Source organism: Prionailurus viverrinus, chromosome B4 (assembly GCF_022837055.1).
Source record: "Prionailurus viverrinus isolate Anna chromosome B4, UM_Priviv_1.0, whole genome shotgun sequence".
In the NCBI taxonomy this organism is placed as follows: domain Eukaryota; kingdom Metazoa; phylum Chordata; class Mammalia; order Carnivora; family Felidae; genus Prionailurus; species Prionailurus viverrinus.
Window position 1 is genome coordinate 8168464 of NC_062567.1, and position 24333 is coordinate 8192796.

The 24333-nt window shown below is 39.7% G+C and overlaps 1 protein-coding gene across 6 annotated transcripts in view; it reads left to right on the forward strand.

The window, feature by feature from the left end:
- Nucleotides 1–3315: 3315 nt before the first annotated feature.
- Nucleotides 3316–24333, forward strand: part of SEC61A2 (SEC61 translocon subunit alpha 2) — a 34771-nt gene continuing 13753 nt past the window's right edge. The window contains exons 1-8 of one of the 6 annotated variants that reach the window (XM_047865684.1): nucleotides 3316–3419; nucleotides 5491–5558; nucleotides 6478–6543; nucleotides 12377–12455; nucleotides 17337–17468; nucleotides 17591–17700; nucleotides 22896–23049; nucleotides 24031–24191. In XM_047865684.1, the coding sequence (XP_047721640.1) occupies nucleotides 3413–3419; nucleotides 5491–5558; nucleotides 6478–6543; nucleotides 12377–12455; nucleotides 17337–17468; nucleotides 17591–17700; nucleotides 22896–23049; nucleotides 24031–24191 (777 nt within the window). In that variant the 5' untranslated portion in view covers nucleotides 3316–3412. Of the gene's footprint in view, nucleotides 3420–5490; nucleotides 5559–6477; nucleotides 6544–9550; nucleotides 9983–11795; nucleotides 11815–12376; nucleotides 12456–17336; nucleotides 17469–17590; nucleotides 17701–22895; nucleotides 23050–24030; nucleotides 24192–24333 lie in introns of those variants that run through there. The other 5 variants (XM_047865689.1, XM_047865685.1, XM_047865687.1 and 2 more) reach the window with 5 other exon arrangements.

Here is a 24333-nt window from a genome sequence, read left to right on the forward strand (position 1 = left end):
AGATTCCTGACAGCTGTAGATTAGGTGGCATATTGTGGTTATACAAGAAAAAGTCCTGAGTAGCACGTAGTAGCAGAAAGACTGAGGGATGTTGAAAGGGTAATTCACAGCAGTGATCTAGAGTGTTAAAGTTTATTCCAGGCTCTTACTTGAAAGATGGAGTTGTAGCAGAAATAGAAAGTAAAGAGAAGGGCAAACAACTTTCCTTCTGTCAATTAGACTTTCAATTTCACACATCTTTACTGAAAGGAAATTATATTCATGAAACTACCTCATAATCTAGGGTCAAAACTGTATGTAAGTCAACCATTTGCAAGTCACTGTAGATGATGCCATCTAGCAGTTTATGGATAATAGGGAAGATTAGACAAGTATGAAAATGATTAATACAAAGTAGAGTGAGGTAAGAATTATGTCATAGGATGTGAGGTTATAACTAGGGCAAACTGGATTTTCCCGAAGTGGCTAGAGCAGTATTTTGCTCCATCTGCCCTTCCAGAACCTTGCCACAACCACACCTAGTGGTAGAGTCAAACTTCCACCTCTCTTGAGATTGAGCAGGACTTTGTGGATGCCTCTATGAATATGATACACTGAAAGTGATGTTGCGTCACTAACAAGGTCCCCCTTGGCACCCAGCGGCCATGTTGTGAGGAAGCCCAGGCAATGTGAAGAAGGACTGTGGAAATACTGGAACTGACAGCTTCAGCTGAGGTCTTAGCGCACAGCCAGCTGCAAATGCTGGACTTGTGAGAGAGCCTTCTGATTATTCAAATCCCCAGCCTTGGAGCTATCCCAGATGACCCCAATTAGAGCAGAGACCTGTGCATCCCCAGCCTAAATTGCCGTGTGTGTGTGTGTGTGTGTGTGTGTGTGTGTGTTCAAAGATAAATAATGCCCCACTCGGGTTACAATGGTCAGGACAGCTTTTAACCAGTAGTATACTATTGAAGTAGAAAAGAGAGTCCAAAAGGGCTAGTATCCAAGAGCTCACCAAACTCCACACTCAAAAAACAAATAATCCAGTGAAGAAATGGGCAGAAAACATGAATAGACACTTCTCTAAAGAAGACATCTGGATGGCCAACAGGCACATGAAAAGATGCTCAACGTCGCTCCTCATCAGGGAATCAAAACCACACTCAGATATCACTTCATGCCAGTCAGAGTGGCCAAAATGAACAAATCAGGAGACTATAGATGCTGGAGAGGATGTGGAGAAACGGGAACCCTCTTGCACTGTTGGTGGGAATGCAAACTGGTGCAGCCACTCTGGAAAACAGTGTGGAGTTTCCTCAAAAAATTAAAAATAGTCCTACCCAATGACCCAGCAGTAGCACTGCTAGGAATTTACCCAAGGGATACAGGAGTACTGATGCATAGGGGCACTTGTACCCCAATGTTTATAGCAGCACTCTCCACAATAGCCAAAATGTGGAAAAGGCCTAAATGTCCATCCACTGATGAATGGATAAAGAAATTGTGGTTTTTATATATACAATGGAGTACCATGTGGCAATGAGAAAGAATGAAATATGGCCCTTTGTAGCAACGTGGATGGAACTGGAGAGGGTTATACTAAGTGAGATAAGCCATACAGAGAAAGACAGATACCATATATTTTCACTCTTATGTGGATCCTGAGAAACTGAACAGAAACCCATGGGGGAGGGGAAGGAAAAAAAAAAGAAAAAAAAAGAGGTTAGAGTGGGAGAGAGAGCCAAAGCATAAGAGACTCTTAAAAACTGAGAACAAACTGAGGGTTGATGGGGGGTGGGAGGGAGGGGAGGGTAGGTGATGGGCATTGAAGAGGGCATTTTTGGGATGAGCACTGGGTGTTGCATGGAAACTAATTTGACAATAAATTTCATATAATAAAAAAAAAAAAAGAGAGTCCAGAGTGAACTGAACTCAACTTTAATTTGTACAGAGGCAACTGGAGTTTTAAAGGGAAATTAAAGGAACAGGGAGGGGGTGGGTGGGGCTCAGTAGAGTCAGGGAAGTGAAAAATTACAGAGAGCTGGAAGGAGGAAGGATTGGTCCATGTGACAGACACCCTTGTGGGTTTGTTAGCTGGTGCCTATGGAAGTTAGGCTCCTACCCTCCTCAGAGTCTGGGAGACAGAAACCCTTATCTTCAGGTGTTGGTAAATTCTTCTGGCAGTTTTGAGTTTTCCAAGGCAGATTCTCTAAGGGAGAGCTAATGTCATCTTAGGGATGGAGCTGTCAGAAATTTTGTTTCTGTTTTAGTCTCTCTAGTCCAAGGTAAAGCCTAGTGGAGAAAGGGCTCATAGGAGGCTGGATGGAGTTTGGTCAAGGGGAAAAATCTCTCTCTCTCTCTCTCTCTCTCTCTCTCTCTCACACACACACACACACACACACACACACACACACACACACACACACACAAATCATTTGTTTCCTTCTTGGACACAGATCTAAGCATTAGAACAGATCACTGGATTTGGTGATTATGGGTCATTAGTGGCCTTTGAAATAGCTTGTTTTATTAGAAGTTAGAGCAGAAGTTACACTGCAGGGGGTTAAAATTGAGTTAGGAAATACATTTGAACGGCTTCTGTGTGTCAATCTTGTCCTTTAATTTTCACACCTTTAGTTCGCAGCTATTATCCTTATTTTACTGATGTAGCTCAGAAAGGTTAATTGCCTGAAGGCATTAAGAAGGAGAGGAGGGATTAAACTGTGGGGCTGGCTGATTTCTAGGATTGCTTTCCTTTACACCACGCTGTCCGGGAAGGGTAAAGAGGACAAAATCCTGATCTCTGTATGCCAGAGAAGCTGAAGAAGGATCACGTGTAATAGTGGAAAGTTCATAAGCTATTAACCATAGCCAAAGTGTCACAGATTTTTGAAAGCTTCCAAGAAGTTCCGATAAGGCGGGAGCAAAATAAAAAAGGCTGTTAGGGTCAACACTGGTTCTCCGGACGGCTTAGCTCCACGTCTCAGGGCCGCGACCCTCGGGCGGCCGCTTCGGCCGGGTCTTGACCCGTCGCGCGGGGCGCCCGGGAGGCCTGGGCCGGACCAGGCGGTCGAGGAAACCGCCACTGCTTGACACCAAGCTCGCAGACGAGCTCAGGCAGGAAAGGCTCTAGCCGCCATGGTCTCGCCCAAGCTCCCGAAGCCCGCAGCAACGCGGGAGCACGCCCACAGGAGCGCCGGCGGTAGCCATGGCAACGCGCTGGGGCGTCCGCCGCGCTGCCTGCCAACTGCCTGGGCCTCATCGGGGGGCGGGGCCGGGCGGGGGCCGGCGCGCGGGTCACGTGGTCCAGGGCGGAGTCTGCGCGAGGCCGGCCGGAGCGCGTCGGGAGCGGGCGGGGAGACCCAAGCCGCGGGACCCGAGCGAAGGCAGTGCCGAGGCCGCTGTGCCCCGCCGGGTCGCCTCAGCCGCCGCCATGGGCAGTGAGTAGCGTCGGCGCGGCTCTCGCCGGGGTGCGGGCCCCGACGGGCTGCGGACGGTGGGGCGGGCGTCCGCCCGGGGTGGCCCAGCCTGGGGGCCGGAGAGGCACGGGCCGCGCCGGGCCGCTGCGGCGGGCGCGGGCCGGGGGCCTCCGCCGGGGCTCCTCCGGCGGTGCGGCCTTGCCCCGGCTGCCTGCGGGGGCCCGCACCCGGAGGCCCGGGGTTTGCGCTCGCTGGGTGGTGAGGAGCGGGGGACGGCGAGGGGCGGCCAGTGGTTTTGGGGGCGGGGAGTTAGGGAACCGAGTGAAACCTGGACCACTTTTGATTTTTCAGGAGCTTAGGAAGCTCGTATTTTTATTTCCAAATCACCCTTCCTTGGCGTGTTAGTTGGGATGAATAAAGCGCCCTGGCTTGTTTGGTTTTTTAGAAAGTGATGCATGGCATATATATATATGTTAGGGGAGGAAAGAAGCGCGATTGGTAGCATAGCGTTTTCCCTAAAATTTTCATTTCAGTCATTTTGTAGCGTTTACTGAAAACTCACTGTGTGTCAGGCTGTGTAAACCTCAGGGTAGGGACAAGGCCTTGAATTATGGGCATCTTTGAGGGCCATCTCCTAAACACTCAACACCACATGTATTCACATAGATACTTACATAGCTGTTCAGATGTTTGTTGGATGAGTGGGTGAGTGCAAACGGGAGCCGTGCCCCCATTGGCCAACTAGTGGACATTTAGAAAGGAAGTAGAGGAGACCCCTGACCTTGAATTTACAGTATAATCGGTGAAATTCTGCAACACAAGAATGGACAAGTGGCTGACAAAAGCATTGTTTGAACTCTCCAACACAAATGATCATAAAAAGCCGAGAAATCTGGGAGGGGATTTGGATTGAGGTGGGGCAGAAAAGGGATAAAGGAGTCTAGGAAGTTCCCGATGTGATTAATATTTGTTTTGCATAGAGAATACTTCTTCCATAATTCATATTTGCTTTCCAAATAGTCCAGAATCGTACTTGGGCAGTGAATATCTTCCCATGAGAATGTCTGAATTCTTTTGTTCAAACATCAGTGGCTGCCATCATTTTGAGAGTTTCATGAGATTATCGAGTCAACTTTTGGTTAACTGTGAGAGCGTAGTTACTCAGGTCCGTGTTAAAACAATTTCGTGATGTTAGTATACAGAATCCAGTGTCTGTAGGGGAAGATGATCATAACTAATAGCTAGTTGTGCCTTCTTGTGTTTCTGCACATTACAGACGCTGGCAAAGACTGAGAGAATATCAACCTCATTCTCCCGTTCTTTGGCAGGAATTGACTTAAGCTATGCGAGAAGATAGTGTCTATCCTTAAAGAACCTTGGTTTATCTTACTTTTGTATATAATGAGTTCTCTGGGAAAGCAGTACTTTCTAATGAAATGTAATTGTCATTTTCTGGGCTGATTATTACACATACACAAGTACTTTGAGATTGTTATGTGGGAGAGCAACCAGGCAATGAATGTTGACTTAGTGAAATGAAGTAGAGATTGTATGCTTCAAAAAGAGCTATCTATATAGCAGGTGATTCCGCGATGTTTCTCACGTATCCATTTCAGCGTCTTTCCATCTAAAGTCAGTCCTGCAGTCTAGTCCATTTCCTGTTGTACTTTCCTTCTGTATTCCTCCTCTGGTAGGTCTTATTTTCTTCTCTGGCGTATTGTCTTGTGGGTAACGTAGTAGACTGCATTTGCTTCCTTTGATGTATTTTGATGCTCGTTGAATTATTCCTTTTCTATATATTATAAAGCTGGATTCAAGCATGAGGAAGCAAAATCATGGTAAAAGAATGCTTGTATTGCTTCCACTGACTAAACCCTTAAACCTTTTGGATTCTTTTGTCCCTTGAATTATTTCTCTTTCCTGATGTATTTGAAATGGAGAACACCATGATTACTTTTGGAGGTAGGAATGGGATGGATTGCCATTGAAAGTTAGAGAACATTTGTATTTGTTTCTGTGAAAAGGTACATCTCTTTTTAAAAACTTTGTGATAGGGACATTTATTCTTTCTTTCTTTTTTTTTTTTTAACAGTCAAGTTTTTAGAAGTTATCAAACCTTTCTGTGCAGTTCTACCAGAAATTCAGAAACCTGAAAGGAAAGTAAGTATACCATTTTGGTAATATAGAGGGCAGCTAAATGACTTGTGCTCCTGATGGATTTACCATCCCCAACCCTCTTATGGTGTAATTGGAGAAATATTACCTGCTCCTCCTCGCAAGAGGCACAAAGTGAGTAGAACTAGTATGGGCCAGTGTAAATCCAGATAGGTTATCTTGTGGTCTTAAAAATGACGGTTCTTTGAGGTTGACATTTCCAAACCAAGTGTTTCTTTGGCCTACCTGTTAGATAAGATACTCTTCTATCTCTGGTGATCCCACTGCACTATGAATGACCCAGTCTGCTGGGTCACTTTGGAGGACTACAGCTGTTTTACATAAATGAATTAAATTGTGCAAGTATAGACCTCACATTTCTTGATCATTCAGTACAAAGAAAAATTACAGAAATGCATTCAGAAAATAATGTGACTGTATCACATTGTTCTTCCATCACTGTACACTTCTGGAGCTAAGGTATTTAAATTCAGAAATAGTGTACTTTGAGGTTTTAAAAATAGTTGTTCCAGGTCCATGTTAGGCGTCCCAAGAAGCTCTAGCTTTTCATATTCCGTGAAATATTCGTAGCATATTATCATGGGCACCCCAGCTTTGCACAATGCTGTTAACTGAAGTGCATGCGTATTGGGTCTGTGTCTTGCATGTTGTCCTTTTTGGTTTCCGTTAACGTCGTGCGGTGTGATGGGGCCTGTATGTAACTTACTTAACTCTTGGAAAAGGAAAGAAAGTTACGTTCGAAAAGTTGAGCTGTTTGCTTTGGCTGCTACTAACTAGGTGAGAGTATTGTAATAGCAACTAATAGGAGCATGTCACGATGCGGAATGTTATGCTTTAATGTGGAATTTTGCCCTGTGATTGCGGTTTCCTGGTTTTGATGGCTCATCCTCATTTTGTTGTACAGATCCAGTTTAGAGAGAAGGTACTATGGACTGCTATAACTCTCTTCATTTTCTTAGTATGTTGTCAGGTATGTAAACCAAATACTAATTAGATATCTATGCAATTGTTGGAGGGTTTTGGTTGGTTGGAGTTTGAGAAACTTATTTTAGTTAAAACAATAAATACCGTTTGAACATTGTTATTTTTAATCTGACTTGGTGACGAAAATGGTTACCTTGTTCTAGTTTTTTTAGTAGTGGGTTTGAACATTTTTTCCTTTTTTTCTCTTAGCGTGCAGTTAATAATCTTTACCCACTTTTTTCTTGAGATTTTTTTGTCTTCCTGATTTAAGATGGATTTTTGTATATAAATGTGTTACACCTTTGACATATACATTGCAAATGTATTTTCTGTTTTGTTTGCCTTTAATCATGTTGTAAGTAGCATGTATTGATTTAAAAATCCCCCAAAGTCAAATACTAGAACCCCAGTAATATGCTGTATAAGTTGATGAAATTCAGTGATGCGTTTAAATGATATTTTGCAGAGATTAAGTTCACAAAATGAGAATAAATGTGACCTGTCCATGTCATGGGATTGTCGTGTGGATTAAATTAGATAATTTAGGTGAAAATTTTTTGAGGATTTTGAAAAGCTATTGAGATACATATAAGGAAATATAAAAAAAATTGTATTAGGAAGCAGTGGAGTACATTAAGTCTATAATCTGGGGAAAAGCTAAATATATTTTTTTGAAGAGTGAAATGATTTGATCATTAATATTTTACTACTTATGTAGTTTAAAATTGTTTTGGGTTGTCAGGGAGAGAGAACTTTTTTAAAATATGGAAAAGCAGAAAAAATAATCTTATTTTTACCGCTTTTAACATCTTAGAAGTTCCCTTCCTCTCCATAAAAACAAAAAACAAAACAAAAAAAACCACACAACTTTATGAAGATATAATTTATGTATGGTAAAATACACTCATTTCTTAAGTGTACATGTTGAAGTATTTTGACAAATGTATACACCCACATATCTAGTACCTCAGTGGATATAGAACATTTCTGTCACTCCAGAAAGTTCTGTGTAATCTGTCTTAGTCAGTTTTCACCTCACCCCCAGTGTCAGGCAAGCACCGATTTGCTTTCTGTACCTAGAATTTGATTCTTTTCTTTTCTTTTCTTTTTTTTTGAATTTCACATAAGTGGAGTCATAGAGTGTTATTCCTTAGCGTCTGACTTCATCACTAGCTTTTTGAGGTTTGTCCGTGTGTTTGGTGTACCAGTAATTCATCCCTATTTCTGAGTAGTGTTCTGTTTTAGGACTATATCATGATTTGTTCATCTCTTGTTGGACATTTGGGTTTCCAAATTTTGGCTATAATAAAGTTGCTGTGAACAATCCTGTGCAAGACTGTGAATATTTGTTTTCCTTTTTCTTGGGTGAATACCTAGAAGTAGAATTGCTGGATTGTATGGCAATTATAGGTTCAGCTTTATAAGAAATTGTCAAACTTTTTTCTAAGTGGTTGTCCTGTTTTATATTTTCACCAGTCACGGATAGGAGTTCCATTTCTCTGCGTCCTTGCCTACCCTTGATACTGTTCGGCAGTTCAGTACTAGTCCTCTAACGGGTAGGGTTTTAATTTGCATTGCCCTGATAAATGATGTTGAAGTTTTAATGTGCATTTCCCTGCTAAATGATATTGAGCAACTTTTTCATGTACTTATCAGGTGTTTAGCTTCTGTGAAATATCTTTTTCAAATCTTGTGCCCATTGAAAATAATTACATTATTGTCCATTGAATTGTATGCATTGTAAAATATTTTCTGGATTAAGTCCTTTCTCAGATGTATGTACTGTGAATATTTTCTCCTAGTCTATAGCTTGGCTCTTCAGTTTCTTAATATCTTTTGAAGAGCAAACATCCTAAGTTTTGATCAAGTCCTTTGATGGCCCATGGTGTTTGTTTCCTGAGAAATTTTTGCCTCTTCTAAGGTGGTGAAAATTTTCTCCTGTGTTCTTCTAAATATTTTACAGTTTTAGCTTGTATGCTTTGGTCTGTGATGTATTCCAAGTTAATTTTTGTGTTATGGCATAAGGTAAGGTTGGTATTCATTTTTTTTCTGTATAGATAGCAAGTTGTTGAAAGGCTGCCCATTCTTCATTGAATTACCTTGGCATCTTTGTTGAAAATCAGTTAGCCATATAAGCATGGATATATTTCTGTATTCTGTTCCGTTCCACTGATGTATATTCCATGATTGTTATGGTCAACCACACTGATTACTGTAGCTTTATATTAGGTCCTGTAATCAGGTCATAAAAATCCTCCAACTTTGTTTTTCCTTTTCAAAATGGTTTTTGGCTTAAGTAGGTTCTTCATATTCCATATAGATTTTAGAGTCAGCTTTGTCAGTTGTTATATGAAAGCTTGCTGAGATTATGGTTTTATTGCTTTGACTTTATAGATAAGTTTAGAGAAAATTACCGTGTCGACAGTATTGAATCTTCTAATCCAAGAGTCAGCAAACGTTCTGTAAAGGGCTAGGTAGTAAATATTTTAAGCTTGGCAGCTAGAACCCAAGAACCATAAGAATTGTGTTGCTCAAAAACTGTGGCATTTCTCACGACTGTTTCATGCAGTAAACATTTTTATGCATTTTATATTATTGTATTATTTATTTTTTTTCCCTACAGTATGATTGCACAGTTGCCAAGCTGTGTTTTTTGTCTTTCTCATGCTTGGGCAGTTCTGCTGGTGATTTCTTGATTCTTTTACCACTGAATCTCAGGTTTATTTTCCCCTCTCAGCCACAGTTAAAGGGCTTGGGGTCTCCTGTTCTACCCATTGTTCTTTGACCTGAGGGAATGGAGGGAGGGGTGATGAGCCGTGAGAAGCGCAGCGAATGCTCCCTGCACTCTGCTTTCTCTCTTCTCCTGGGTGGTTCTCACCACGTGACTGAGGAGGGCTCTGTTCCTTCCTAACCTCAGATCAGGTCCCTGTTTCCCAACTCAGGGCAGCCCTGTAATTGTCAATTGGACCAGCAGAGAGCCCCACCGCTCACTTCTCTCATCCGTTTCTTCCCAGCTGCTGTTTCTACTCCCTTCTAACCAAAGGAGGCAAAAAAGATAAGGCTGTCCGTGCAGATTGCTGTTCTCCAGGTTTGGAATGTTGTGGGAATTGTGAGGAATCTCTTGCCTTCCATTGTGATGGTTGGAGCCGCCTTGGTGCTGAGTCTCTACTTCTCAGTTGTCTATGGTTTTCTCGTGCCCGTGACCACTAGTGCTTCAAGTTTACGATTCTTTTCTTCTTTGGCTGTTTTACAGATTTTTTTTTCCCTTTTTATTTTTCCTTAGCTTTTTTCAGTTGTATTAGCTTTTACTATTTTACACATTTTAAAAAATCGTGTTTTCTTATGCACTGGGGAGGATATTGTGTAACTGAATTGCAGCTCACCACCTTAGCCCAGAAGTATTTTGCTTGGCTTTCCATTCCCACTGCCTTTGGACATCCCTACTGGTAATTTTCTTTTGTCTACCTTATCGGTTGAGGGTTTTCATTAAAATATAGAACACTTCTCTGAAGTACTGTACTGTATCTTGTCAAGTTGAAACTGATTATTGTATGTAATTTAGGGCAAAATCCGGAACTTTGCAACTGTGACGGTCACAGAAAATAGCTCCTGTTGCTGCCTAAATACTGTTGTACGTAAACCTATAGCTATGGATTTTACTAAGAGGAATAAAATTAGACACTGAGTTTAATAATCCTGTTGACTACAGGAAAGGAGGGAATGCCCTTACTTAGGGGAGTTTGGCTCACTTTTTCTTGTTCAGTGTCCCACAAATTGTCTAATTGTGGAGGAAATGGCCATCTCCATCAGGTGCAGTTAAGGAAAGTAATTTGACTGATTGACCTCTTTCCACTTAGGGAATGTTGTGATGTAGACTGTCCTATAGTGTTAGTTTTAATGCAATAACTTCCTTCCTCCCTGTTTCTGAAGACCATCTGCAGCATTAGGGTACGCGTAAAATATCCATGCTTCTTGCTTCACCAGTTTTGCTTACCCAGCTAATAAATCCAGACATCTAGAGAGGTTTAGGTTGACCAGATGGGTCATTCACCATTGTTGGCAGCATCTTTTGGAACTTAAAAAAGAAAAGCAGCTTTATTATAAAGAAGGTTTTTGAGATTGGAAATGTATTTTTCTTTTGTGTCTGATCTCCACATGGGGAGGGGAGGGGTATGGCCTGGTGCTGTGTCCTAAACATTGGTCATATAATACAAAACGTTCTGAAGTTAAGAATTTATTTTGTTTTCTGATTAAAAATTAAGACGCACTCACTATAGAAAACTTGACCAATGCTGAAAAGATTAAAGTCAACCATAATCCTATCCCTACAGATTAGTATTCTTCAAGATTGTAAATATTTACACTTAGTTTTATCTTCTGAACATATTTTATAGTGTTGAACTTTTATTCATACAATTCTGCACCTTTCTTTTTATCCCAGGGTTTCTCAGCAATGGCGCTGAATTTTAGGCCAGTCAGTTCTTCGTTGTGGGGGCACTGCAGGATGTTCAGCACCCCGACCCCTACCCACTAGATGCCAGTAGCATCTCCCTTCAAGTTGTAACAGTTGTCTTCAGATAGTGCCAAATGTCCCCTGGGAGGTAAAATTGCCCCAGGTTGATAACAACAGTGTCATACTTACTGTTGCAAAATAAGCCCTTCTGTATGCTGTTATAAGCTGCTTTAAGTATAAGTTTCAGTGGCTGAATAATATTCCATTGTATATATAATCCTCAGTCTTACATTGGGAGTGTGACTGTGGCTGTTCTTAGTACCCATAGCTTAGCAAAATTATTTTATGACTAGGTAGATATATCCTATAATTTATAGGTTGTGGTATTTTTTAAAAATGTTTATTATTAAAAAAAAATTTTAATGTTTATTTATTTTTGAGAGAGAGAGACAGAGAGGGAGAGGGGAAGGGCCAGAGAGAGAGGGAGACAAAGAATCTGAAGCAGGCTCCAGGCTCCATGCTGTCAGCACAGAGACCAGTGCGGGGCTCAAACTCACGAACCACGAGATCGTGACCTGAGCCGAGGCTCAGGATCATGACTGAGCCACCCATGCGCCCGGAAATGTTTCTTTATTTATTTTGAGAGAGAGAGAGAGACAGAGAGAGAGAGAAAATGAGCAGAAGAGGGGCAGAGAGAATCCCAAGCAGGCTCTGTGCTGTCATCACAGAGCCCGATGTGGGGCTTGATCTCACTACTGTGAGCTCATGACCTGAGCTGAAATCAAGAGTTGGACGCTTAACTGAGTGAGCCACCCAGGTGCCCTGGTAGGGGTATATATTTTTTTAAATTGTAAAACACACATAACATAAAATTTACCATCTTAACTATTTTTTAAAATGCTTTATTTATTTACTCTTGAGACAGCGCGCGAGCAGGGGAGGGGCAGAGAGAAGGGGACAAAGGATCTGGAGTGGGCTCTGCCCTGACACCCCAGAGCCTGATGGTGGGTCTCGAACTTGTGAACCACAAGATCATGACCTGAGCTGAAGTTGGATGTTTAGCCGACTGAGCCACCCAAGCGCCCCCACCGTCTTAACTATTTTTAAGTGTACAGTTGAGTAGTGTTAAGTGCATTTATGTTGTTTTGCAACAGATCTTCATCCTGCTAGGTATTTTTACTAGTAGATTGCTATAAGTAGTGATTTCTGTTTTTTTAATTTTTGTTAAAAAAACTTTGCCTTTAGGTACACTTGTTTTGTTACAGAACATGGGAAGTAACGGGTTTTTTTTTTAAGTATTGCAAATATTAAGTAATTGAACTATGAATTAAGTTCCATCTTAATTGACATAATTCATTTTTAGAAACTGTTTTATGTAATATTATAGATACCACTATTTGGAATCATGTCATCAGATTCTGCAGATCCTTTCTACTGGATGAGAGTTATTCTTGCATCCAACAGAGGTATGGACTTCTGCTTTTGCCTCCATGCTCGTTAGTACCGACATCAGATAGATGGGACAATGTGGAAACAACTATTTTGTTGTCTACAGGGGTGGGGAGCATATGGTAAAAGAAACTCATTGCCTAAGAGAAGAGACCAACAGATAAATACTTACAAAACTCCATGTATTGTAATAATAGAAGTATGTATGGAGTGTAGATGTACAACGGAGAACAGAGGGATAGCGCCGGCTGGAGCTTTGGTTCTCCATCCTTTTATGGGTCATGTTTCCTTTGAGAATCTAATTAAATTTAAGTGTACTCTCCTGAGAAAAATTCGTATACACTCACACACACGTTTTGCATAAAATCTCAGGAGATTCACAGACCCTCCAAAGTCTGCCCTTGGGTTTTGTGTGGGACTCAATGACCCTGATCTGCAGTGTCAGAGAGGAGACAGTGCTGGAATGGCATTTGAATTGGAACTTAGTGTGTGGATTCATGGGAGAGGGAAGCCTGAGCTAACAGCACATGTGTATAAGGCAGTGGCTAAAGAGATAGGTAGGGGCTGGATTATGAAGGGTTTTGTTGGTAATTTTTTTAGATTAAAATAGTCATATTGGTTAATTATTTTAAAATGCACCAGAATTTGTATAGTTAAAAAAAATTTTTTTAAATGTTTATTCTTTTTTGAGAGAGAGCATGCATAGCGGGGGAGGGGCAGAGAGAGAGGGAGACAGAGAAGCAGAAGCAGGCTCCACTCTGTCAGCGCAAAGCCTGATGTGGGGCTCGATCCCGTGAACCGTGAGATTATGACCTGAGCCAAAGTCAGATGTTCCACCAAGCCATCCAGGCACCCCAAAATTTGAATATGGTTTTATATAAAGCTGAAAATGAAAGTCTCGCATGTCAAGGTTAACTCCTGGGAAGGTAATGGATTGGTGAATATCTATCCAGACCTTTTCTCTGCATATACACTCACATATGTAAATTTATATTTAGTTAACCCTTGAACAACATGGGTTTGAACGATGTGGGTCTACTTCTACATGGATTTTTTTTTGGTAAATACAGTGCAGTGCTGTAAATTTGTTTTCTGTTCCATATGACAGTCTTCATAACATTTTCTTTTCTCTAGCTTATTTAATTGTAAAAACACAGTATATGATACATATAAAATATGTTTTAATTGACTGTTGATGTTATTGATAAGGCTTCCAGTCAACAGTAGGCTATTAAGTTTTTGGGCAGTCAGAAGTTATATGTGGATTTTTGACTGTGTGGGGTGTCAGTGTCTCTAACCCCTACATTGTTCAAGGGCCAACTGTATTTTTTCTTTTAAGCTAAAAATAAGGTAAACTATGTCACTATTCTATTACCTTAGCGTGTTGACTTAATATTTTGGATGAGGTATTTCATTTAATGGGCATATACCATTCCATTAGATGGATATGCCATGATTTTTTCAAATTAATTCAGATATTTATTGAGTTCTTAACTGTGTGCCAAACTTTGTGCCAGGTGCCGAGATTAGAGATGTGGTCACGACAATGTCCCTGTTGTCATGGACTTTATAGTACGCTGTTTGGGGACGTAGCTTCTACATGAAGTGTATTTTGGGCGAGGGGAGAGACATTTGAGCAGAGACCTACAGGACATGATATGGAAGGCCATGTGAAGATCTGGGGAAGGAACATTCTAGGGAATAGCGTGTGCCAAGGCCCTGAGATGGGAGTGTGTTCAATGTGTTCAAGGAACGATGAGGAGTCACTGTGGCTGGAAGAAAATAAGGAAAGGAGTAATGTGGTTGCAGATGAGTCCAAGAGCCAGATTATAAATGGCTTTGTAGACAAATGAAGGAGTGTTTCAAGTGTGATTCCAGGCCACTAGGGTCCTCTTGAGTCTTACATTTAGTGTTTTCCCTGATTTTGTATCATAACTGGTGTTAACCTTGACACAATAACTTTTTTGCTCTGTCCTGTAATTTTTTAATACAATTGATTTCTAGGAGTTTAACTGTTTGCAAGATATATACACCTACATTTTTGATAGATAGTGCTAAATTATCTTCCAAACGATTTGTATTTTGTGCACTCAGCAGTTGTATATGAGAATGACATTTTTCTTCCAACAGTCGATATTATTTAGTCCTTTAGTCTTTGGAAGTTGGACATGTAAAAATTGGTATCTGTTATGTAATTTGTATTTCTTTATGTATTGGTGACCTTGAACATCATTTTATATTTTTATTGAAGATTTGAATTTTTTGAGTGGACTTGTTTAAAGTAAGAGAAAATTTACTAGTTCAAACACAAAAATGGAATTTATTAGAAGGATAACTTTTATTTTTTGGAATCCAGAGGAGGTAAAAGAACTAAGCCTGGCCGGGGAGAGAGACTCAGCAGCAGAGACTGGGAACCTTCTTTTGGGGAATTAGCGCCCCAGATTCCTGGTTCTTTGGTTCGTAGCTCAAAATTCCAAACTCCAGGATTTATACCATGTTCTGTCAGCTTTGGTTAGAGTTTCAGGGTTATGTAGTTGAGATGTGGGTGCTGGGGTCCCTCCTGTACTGTCAGTATTTCCTGAGAAAGAGCATTGTTGGGAGCAGCCATACTGTGTTTCTCTTTGTCCTTTTTAAAATTTTTTTCTGTTGGCTTGTTCCTTTTTAATTGATTTGTAAGAACCCTTTGCATATTGGAGATAAGAACTCTTTGTCATTTGTGTTTGAATATTTTTCTTTTAACTTTTCTGCCTTTTTTTTTTCTTTCAACTTTTACGCAATGTTTTGCCACATGGATTTTTCATGGTTGTATCTAACCAGGGGGTCTGATTTTTTTTATTGTGGGTTCTAGGTTTTTTTGTCAGGCTTAGGAAAGCTTTTTCCTTTCCAAGATGACAAGTGTACTCACTTCTAGTCTTTTTGTTATTTGTCTCTTATGGTTACATTTTCTATACATCAGGACTTTATTTTGAAATAAGTCATGAGGTAAGAAATGCAGGCATGATTTTTTATAGATGGCCAGTCACTTGGTAAGGTCCATTTGTCCTTTTCCCTACTGATTTGAGGTGCCATATTTCCTGTGTGAAATTGTCATCAAAGTTTGACTGGATTTATTTTGGACTGCATCCTTTTGACAGTTACAAATTTTTGTGATGTGACTTAAAAAGAAAATGTTTACCTTCCTACCTATTTCTCTACCTAGTGGTTTTAACAGCAGGGAATGTTGTTACCTTTTACTGTTGAAGAAGTATTTGAGAAGACATAAAGAATCTTTCTAGAATGGGATCTTTTCTCATATTAAGGGTACCTTTTGAGGATTTATAAAAGCTGGGATTTAAGGTAACAAAACAACCAGTGGAAACCTATTCTTGGTGCTGTAGAATTATTTAGTTCTACATGTTACCTTACACACTGGGTGTATTTGGTTTTCTTATTTTTCACTGTAAGTACAAAACGTGTTTTCTGTAAAGAAAAACTGAAAAAAAAATCAAGAGAGGCAAGAAGAAGGAGATAAAAATTATCTATAATCTCACTGGGTAAAAATAATCATATCTTAGCAACCATATCAGGAAACTATTTTTCCACTTAAGTATTAACTGAAACCAAACTGTAATACTATTTTCCAGATGTTTTTTTGCTACCCAGTAGGTCACGAACATTTTTCATGCCACTAAATATTCTCCAACATTGATTTAGATGACACTTTATGTAATTTTAGATTTTGAATTAGAAGAGTCACAAATACTCTTTTTTTTTAAAGTTTTTTTATTTTATTTATTTATTTTTTTTAATGTGTATTTATTTTTGAGACAGAGAGAGGAGGAGGGAGGAAGGGAGGGACAGACAGACAGAGAGACAGAGCATGACTTGGGGGGTTAGGTCAGAGAGAGAGAGAGGGAGACACAGAACCCAAAGCAGGCTCCAGGCTCTGAGCTGTCAGCACAGAGCCTGACATGGGGCTTGAACTCATGAACTGTGAGATCTGACCTGAGCCAAAGTCGGACCCTCAGCTGACAGAGCCACCCAGGTACCCTAGCCTTTTTTTTTTTTTTTTTTAAGTTTATTTATTTTAAGAGAGAAAGAGTGCACATGTGCACATGTTCGTGTGGGGGAGGGGCAGAAACAGGGAGAAAGAATCTCCAGCTGGCTCTGTGCTACTGAGCCCCACATGGGGGGTTGAACTCACCAACCATGAGATCATGACCTGAGCCAAAATCCAGAGTCAGTCACTTAAATGACTGAGCCACCCAGGTGCCCCAGAGTCACAAATATTCTTAAATATCATTTTTTATTAATTTGGTATTTAATTTTCAGGCTTGGTATGTAACTTCTTATTTTGCATTAAAGTAAAACGTTCATTGTAAGTTTTAAAAATAATGGTTTGAGGGGCGCCTGGGTGGCTTAGTCAGTTGAGCATCTGACTTCGGCTCAGGTCATGATCTCATAGTTTGTGAGTTCGTGCCCCGTGTCGGGCTCTGTGCTGACAGCTCGGAGCCTGGAGCCTGCTTCGGATTCTGTGTCTCCCTCTCTCCGCCCCTTCCCTGCTCATGTTCTGTCTCTGTCTCTCAAAGATGAATAAACGTTTAAAAAATAAATAAATAAAATAAAAAATAAAAAAATCTTCCAAGATTTCTTTCACATTTTAAGTTTAGACTTTACAGAAATTTACATTTTTATGGTATAGTAATTTTATTTCAGTCAATTGTTGCAAGGTTGTGTTAATAAATGAGAGTTTGTTTTGTTTTGTTTTGTTTTTGGCAGTTAATGTTTAAAGGATGAAAATCTGCTTGTTAACATTTGAGCGTGTATTTCAATAGACATAATTAAGGACTGCATCACTTTTAAATTAATCTGCATTGAGTATAGTAAAGATTATTTGCTTCCTTCTTTCTCCTTTGCAGGAACTTTAATGGAATTGGGTATCTCCCCGATTGTAACATCTGGTTTGATTATGCAGCTGCTGGCTGGAGCCAAAATCATTGAAGTTGGAGACACACCCAAAGACAGAGCTCTGTTCAATGGAGCCCAGAAACGTGAGCTATTAATGCAATTAGAGTCTTTACCAAATTTGAGAATTTTGTGGTAAAGATATTTTTCTAGTCTTTTTTTGTCTTTGGTTGTAAGCATGTACTCCTTTCCCCCCAATTTTCATCAGTATTTGGTATGATCATTACCATTGGGCAAGCCATTGTGTATGTCATGACGGGCATGTATGGGGACCCTGCTGAAATGGGTGCTGGCATCTGTCTCCTTATCATTATTCAGGTAAGAAAGCCAATTTTTCATTTGCAGATAACAAAGCAGTTTGATTTCTTTTTTCATTTCTAGCAGTTCTTAAATGACTGAACATTAATTTTCTTACTTTTGTATTATCTAATTATAAGATTTTGATTATTGAAGGGACCCATGTAAATTGTATTGATGTAAAAGCTAAAATTTATTATGATAGCCTCATAGCTGCATTGGATAAAGAATTACGGATCAACTGTATTTCACTGTTTCTTAGATGCATATTTTTTACTTTCTGATGTCTCTGAAGCCAGGATGTTTTCTCAGAGCTGATGGTACCTCATGGTTGCTGTCAGGCAGGCAACAGTGGTGATGGTAATCATCGCCTGCGTGTGTGCGTCCTCTGATTGGGGCTGTTCACATGGTCGTTACATCAGTTGCGTGCATCGTTGATGTAACATGTTTTTGAGTTTAGTTGCTGTTTAAAATGTCTTCAAAAGCCTATGATTTATTATGGAACAGTCACTATGGGCACAAAGGCACAGAGCAAGCTAGATGATAAAATCTGTGGTTAGGTGTAAAGTAACTTTTCTTATAAGTAGAAAATAAAAATTTTGATAAGCTATTGTGTCATAGTTTAATTGACAGTATTTTTTTCTCTTAGTGGTACACAGAATAATGGCATTACAAATAACATCTCAGCAGTAATAAAATACATGAGCCCACATATATATATTCCCTGGATTTTTAAAATAAACCCTTTGGTACTGAATTTTTATTTTTATTTTTTATTTTTTGGAATTGAATTTTTAAAGGCCAACATAATTTTCCTTCTAAATATCTTAAAGTGTGTCAAATTTAGAAGATATTTCTTTAATGTGCAGTCCTTAAAAATCATTTAGATAAGCTACTCACGAATGGATTGTACTTTTCTAGAATAATTACGGGATTTTGAAAAGAAGTTTGAGAAGCTAAAAATAACATTTGGAGTCTTGATTATTTTGGAAATGCCTCTTCTTGCTCTGTCCATGGAATTAGTATTCATTAGGAACATTTTTTTTTAAAGGGACACCATTTGCCTTCCTCTGGTTTTCTTTATTTTTTCTTTTTAGTTTATTTATTTTGAGAGCGAGAGATTGAGAGAACCAGTGGGGGAAGGGCAGAGAGAGAGAGAGGAGGACAGAAGATCCGAAGTAGGCTCTGTGCTGACAACAGAGAGCCTGATGTGGGGATCAAACTCATAAACTGTGAAATCATGACCTGAGCTGAAGTTGGATGCTTAACCAACTGAACCACTCAGGCACGCCTAGGAACATTTTTTAATGGCCAAAGGATCAAGGTTAGAAGTAAATAAAACTAAAATACCAACTTATTAATATATACATTGAGAAAGAGGATCATTTCAGACTGGCATGGTTGACCATTATTTTTTAATGAGAAACGTTACATAGAAGCAAATCAAAATAAGATTGTTTAGTAAGTCTGATTGAGAACAAGGAGAATTAGATTGTTCAAGTATATTTATTGGCATCGTTAACAACAGGGAGGGGTCTTCTCACTAGATGGAAATATCTTGTCTTTTGACCAGGGGAGGAAATTTTAATGGACTATCAGTGTCTTTGGTAGGTTTCTGAGCCCTAGTGAGCTCTCATTTGGTATAAGGTAGAATTTTTTAGAATGATGTTATCATTATTTCTCCGTTTTAAAAACACTTGGTTGGAAAATTTATAACCTTTGATTATTAGAGGCAGAAGAGTTAGAATGGCTTGGGAGAGAAGATCCTCTCAAAAGTGATTTTGTTGTCAGTGCTCAGGATCTCTTCACATGCTTTTGGCATTGTTGAGAATACTGATACATCACTCGTTGCCATCTTCCGTTTCTTTATGGCCTTTGCTTTATGCAATCCATAGTTGAGAATAACCCTGATTTTTACATGACAGTCAGAATTGGTACCTAACTCTTAGAACATTATGCTCTAGTAAAAATTTTTCTAGTATTTTAGTAAAGCTATTTTTAGATTCTTTTTTTTTTTTTAATTTTTTTAAACGTTTATTATTGAGAGACAGAGAGACACAGAGCATGAGCAGGGAAGGGGTAGAGAGAGGGGGAGACACAGACTCTGAAGCAGGCTCCAGGCTCTGAGCTGTCAGTACAGAGCCCGACGCGGGGCTCAAACTCACAAATTGCGAGATCATGACCTGAGCCAAAGTCGGTTGCCTAACCAACTGAACCACCCAGGCGCCCCTATTTTTAGATTCTTAAAAAAATTAAAAAAAAAAATTTTTTTTTTAACGTTTATTTTTGAGACAGAGAGAGACAGAGCATGAACAGGGGAGGGGCAGAGAGAGAGGGAGACACAGAATCGGAAGCAGGCTCCAGGCTCTGAGCCATTAGCCCGGAGTCCGACGTGGGGCTCGAACTCACGGACCACGAGATCGTGACCTGAGCTGAAGTCAACGCTTAACTGACTGAGCCACCCAGGCGCCCCTTAAAAATTTTTAAAAAAATGTTTCTGTTTATTTTTGAGAGCAGAGCACAAGTTGGGGAGGGGCAGAAAGAGAGTGAGACACAGAATCTGAAGCAGGCTCCAGGTTCTGAGCTGTCAGCACAGAGCCTGATGTAGGGCTCGAACCCAGGAACTGCGAGATCATGACCTGAGCTGAAGTGGGATGCTTAACTGACTGAGCCACCCAAGCACCCTAGGATACTTTCGGATTCTTAACCTCATCTGACCAGTTCTAGATTGAAGTAACTTCTGTGGAGTCATTATGAATTTGAATTTGAGATAAAATGGAGTTAAGCTATTTTAGTTTTTTTTCCAGTATCAGAAGTCAAGGAATAGTAATATTCCAGGAGTGAATACATGAATATATACTTTTTTTAACATAAATTCTGAGATTGAGTCTTCCGGTGTTAATGTAGAGAGAAATTTGTCTTGTTTGATCATAGATGGTAGTGTGTCTTTTAAGGCATTGCTAGCATTGCAAATGTGTGGATATGCTGAGGAGATACGATTGGAGCAGTGTGGTTCACCTAGAAGCAGATTTTGAAAACCGTTTGCATGCAGTTGTGTAAGGTGTTTCTCACCTTAATTATTCTTATTTCATTCACGGTCATGTCTTTTAACTAGTGAGTTTTGAAATCTAAGTAGTGGCTCTCGGTTAAAATAAAAGAATAGAAACCATCAGTGTGCATGGCACATACGAAAGGGAAGTGTTTTATCACACTAAATGTGTGTGCCTGTGTGCGTGCATGTGCACATGCATGAGCAGAGTTGAAATGTAGAGTTATTTTTAAAGTCTACTTTATTTGTAAAGTCTACTGTAGAGACTTACACATGTGGTGCATTCTGCGAGAGCATGCACGTAGCGCTCACTTTCTGTCACTGTTCTAGTCAGTGAGGTGCTGTAACTTCCTGGTTTCTCATCACCCTCAGAGGCATACTTCTACTTTTTACGATCTTTATCTTACTCCTTTGATTATAGAAACTGTCTCTCATTTAGGATTCTCTAGAATTCCTTTCTCCAGTTAGAAAAATAAGAGTTTGATTTTCACAGGATACATGTGGAATCACTCTGTAGTCTGATGGTCATTGGTCTGAACAGTGGGTTTGGAGAATTAAAGGTGTTTCAGAGTGACAGTGACTCTGGACAGGTCATTTAATCAGAAGCCCATGCTGAGACTTTTTGGTGGGCTGATACATTGTGGACAGCTCTTATTCCCTGCATTGGGTTGGGTTTCTGATTGCGAGTATTTATTTACTTATTACGTAATTGTGGTCAAACTAAAAGCTCAGTAGTAAGTCCTAACTTCTCTTTTATCTTGTCAAAGTGGTAAACTTGGTTTTCAAACAGTAAAGGATTCATGAGCTCTCTTAGAAGTTTGAAGAATTGTACCCTTTTCCCGGTCCTTTGAAAGGCAAACTAAAAGACTGTAAATAGACAATGTAGGCTGTGTCCAAGGACTGAAATGACAGTTAAGGAAAAAAAAACCCTGCAGAAGGTAAGCATGCTTAAAATGGTGTATGTGTATGGTAGTTGTTTGCTCTCTCTCCTAACCGGGGATGTTGGGTAAACTGAGTAAATACTCGGGTGGGAGGCTTCAGAGCTGGGAAGAGTGGAAGTGGCATTTCCTCACTTATGTAGGATGGTGTTTTTAAAATGGGGACAGGTGTGAGGTTGGGGGCATAGAAGCATTTTTTTCTTCCCCTCTTGATCAGGTTACTGAAGTTCAGGGAAGGCGTCATGACTGCGGAAGTCACTTGCAAGGCTTTGGATTATTTTTAATTGATGCATGCTTTTACAGAAATGTCTTCTCCAAGAGGAACGTTAAGAATTTTCAGTTTCACATAAACTAAAGTTAGTATGCTTTTATTTTTTAAAAAATGAGGAGCTTAAGAACCTGGCAAATCCTTGTCTTCACATTTACATTCAGTCTTTGCCATTGTATGTATAGAATGCATTTTTTACACAGTTATAATCTGTGCATATTAATTTGTGCTCTTTTCGACTTACTCTATATGTATTAGAGTTGATCCTTGAACAGTATAGGGGCTGGGGTGCTGACAATAAAGTAAGTTAGAGAAAAAATGTTACTGAGAAAATCGTAAGGAAGAGAATGCATTTATAGTGCTGCAGTGTATTTATAAAAAACAAAACAAAACAAAACAAAAACCTGTGTATACATGGTCCTGTGTAGTTCAAACCCACGTTGTTCAAGGGTCAACTGTATGTATAACATAATCTATAAAGTATCACATACAGTAGCTTTAAAAAGGTGTCCACGTAGTGCTCGTACTTCTTTAATGGCAGTATACAATTGCACCTCATTACTGTACCTTATTTCACTTGGTCTTTCACTTGGAATGTTTTCATTTTCTTGCTGTCCTAAATTCAACAACTTGAACATTTTTGTTCCAGTGTGCTTTTCAATAGGCCTTATGTAAACATTGTAAGAGAAACTATTCAGATGGTTTATAAATATGCTTTAAAGGTTGAAATGTCTGCTTTATAATGTAACGATATTTCCACCCCTCTGATTGGCAGAACTGACTTCTGTCTGAACTAAAGAGGGGTTAAAAAGATGCAGAGTAGTAACAGTGATACTGCAACAGTTAGGTTTTAGGTTTTAAATTTACAAATGCCCGTACTTTGAAAGTAGTCAATGGTGTTCATCTTCCCCTTTCTTGAGTTGATTCTTGCTTCAGCTTACTTGCATTTCTTTCCCCACAGTTGTTTGTTGCTGGTTTGATTGTGCTGCTGTTAGATGAGCTGCTACAGAAGGGTTACGGCTTGGGGTCTGGTATTTCCCTCTTTATTGCCACCAACATCTGTGAAACCATTGTCTGGAAGGCCTTTAGTCCCACTACTATTAACACTGGCAGAGGTACATTGCACAGTGTCTGCGACTGCACGAGTTTTGCTGGATGTGTGCTGGAAAGTAACCTGTCTCCGAGCAGGACATGCCTGTAGACATCCTGTTTGCCCTCCCAGGGGACCACTGATGCTGATTGCTCAAGAGTTAAGCAGCAGAGATTTGTGGAGTATGAAATACTACTTCAAAAAGAACAATAACTAAATTTTAGCCTCTGCTCATTGAAAATTTCAGTGATTGCAAACAGCTTTTCAAAAATGTTTTTTGCTTAAGTCATTGCTGCAGAAGTCATTGATTTGGCCAATTTCCGCATTCCCAGGGGGACAAAAAGGTAGTGGATTAAGATTTTTCAAATGAAAAAACTATTACATATTGTATGAGGGAGCACTAATACTTTTGCTGCTATCCTACTTGGCTTTGTAATAGCAACTAAATTTTGAAGTAATTCGTTCTGTCTTTCCTTTTCCCCATTTCCATTTCTCTCAGATGCCATCCACGGTTCATAGTGGTTAACATCTAAACTGATCCCAGCCTTAGGAAAATAGCAATGATGGTTTGTTAATATTCTTGGTAAAACAAATTTAAAAGCAAGCACGATAGAGTAACACATACCTTTTGATTCTGACATCTGTACTCTGCTTTGCTGCTGCTTCCCCCTAGCCCCACCTAAAAATAGTCCCCTTCCCTTCCCTAAAGTAAAGGAGAGGCAAATCATTATGACCTAAATATTTGCGTAGGTTTATTCTACTTTGGCTGTTTTCATGAGGAACAGTCTTTTGAGAAAACTTGAGATTTGTGCTAAAAAAGATACATTTGCCTCAACGATGTTGCTATTTTTAGAAGCCCCACACATGGCTGTGTTAAAGAGTAAACATTGGTGAATTATTTTGACTCCTATTTTCTGCCATGTACTGGAGTTTCAAGGTTATTTGTTTGCTTCTGGGACAACTTTGGGTGATGAGTCTACAGTCCATTTCTATCTTCATTTATCAGGTACGGAGTTTGAGGGTGCAGTCATAGCTCTCTTTCATTTACTGGCCACCAGGACAGACAAAGTCCGAGCTCTAAGGGAGGCTTTCTACCGGCAGAACTTACCCAACCTCATGAACCTCATTGCTACAGTTTTTGTATTTGCCGTTGTCATATATTTTCAGGTAAGTCTGCTTTCTTCACTGAAATACGTGGGATGTGGACTTTTATTTAGCTTTTAAAGAAAAGCATGCCATTTGAAATGTTAGTATCTAACAAGTCAGGGTTGCAGAATCTAGTCAAGCACATGATTCTGTTCTTAGACTC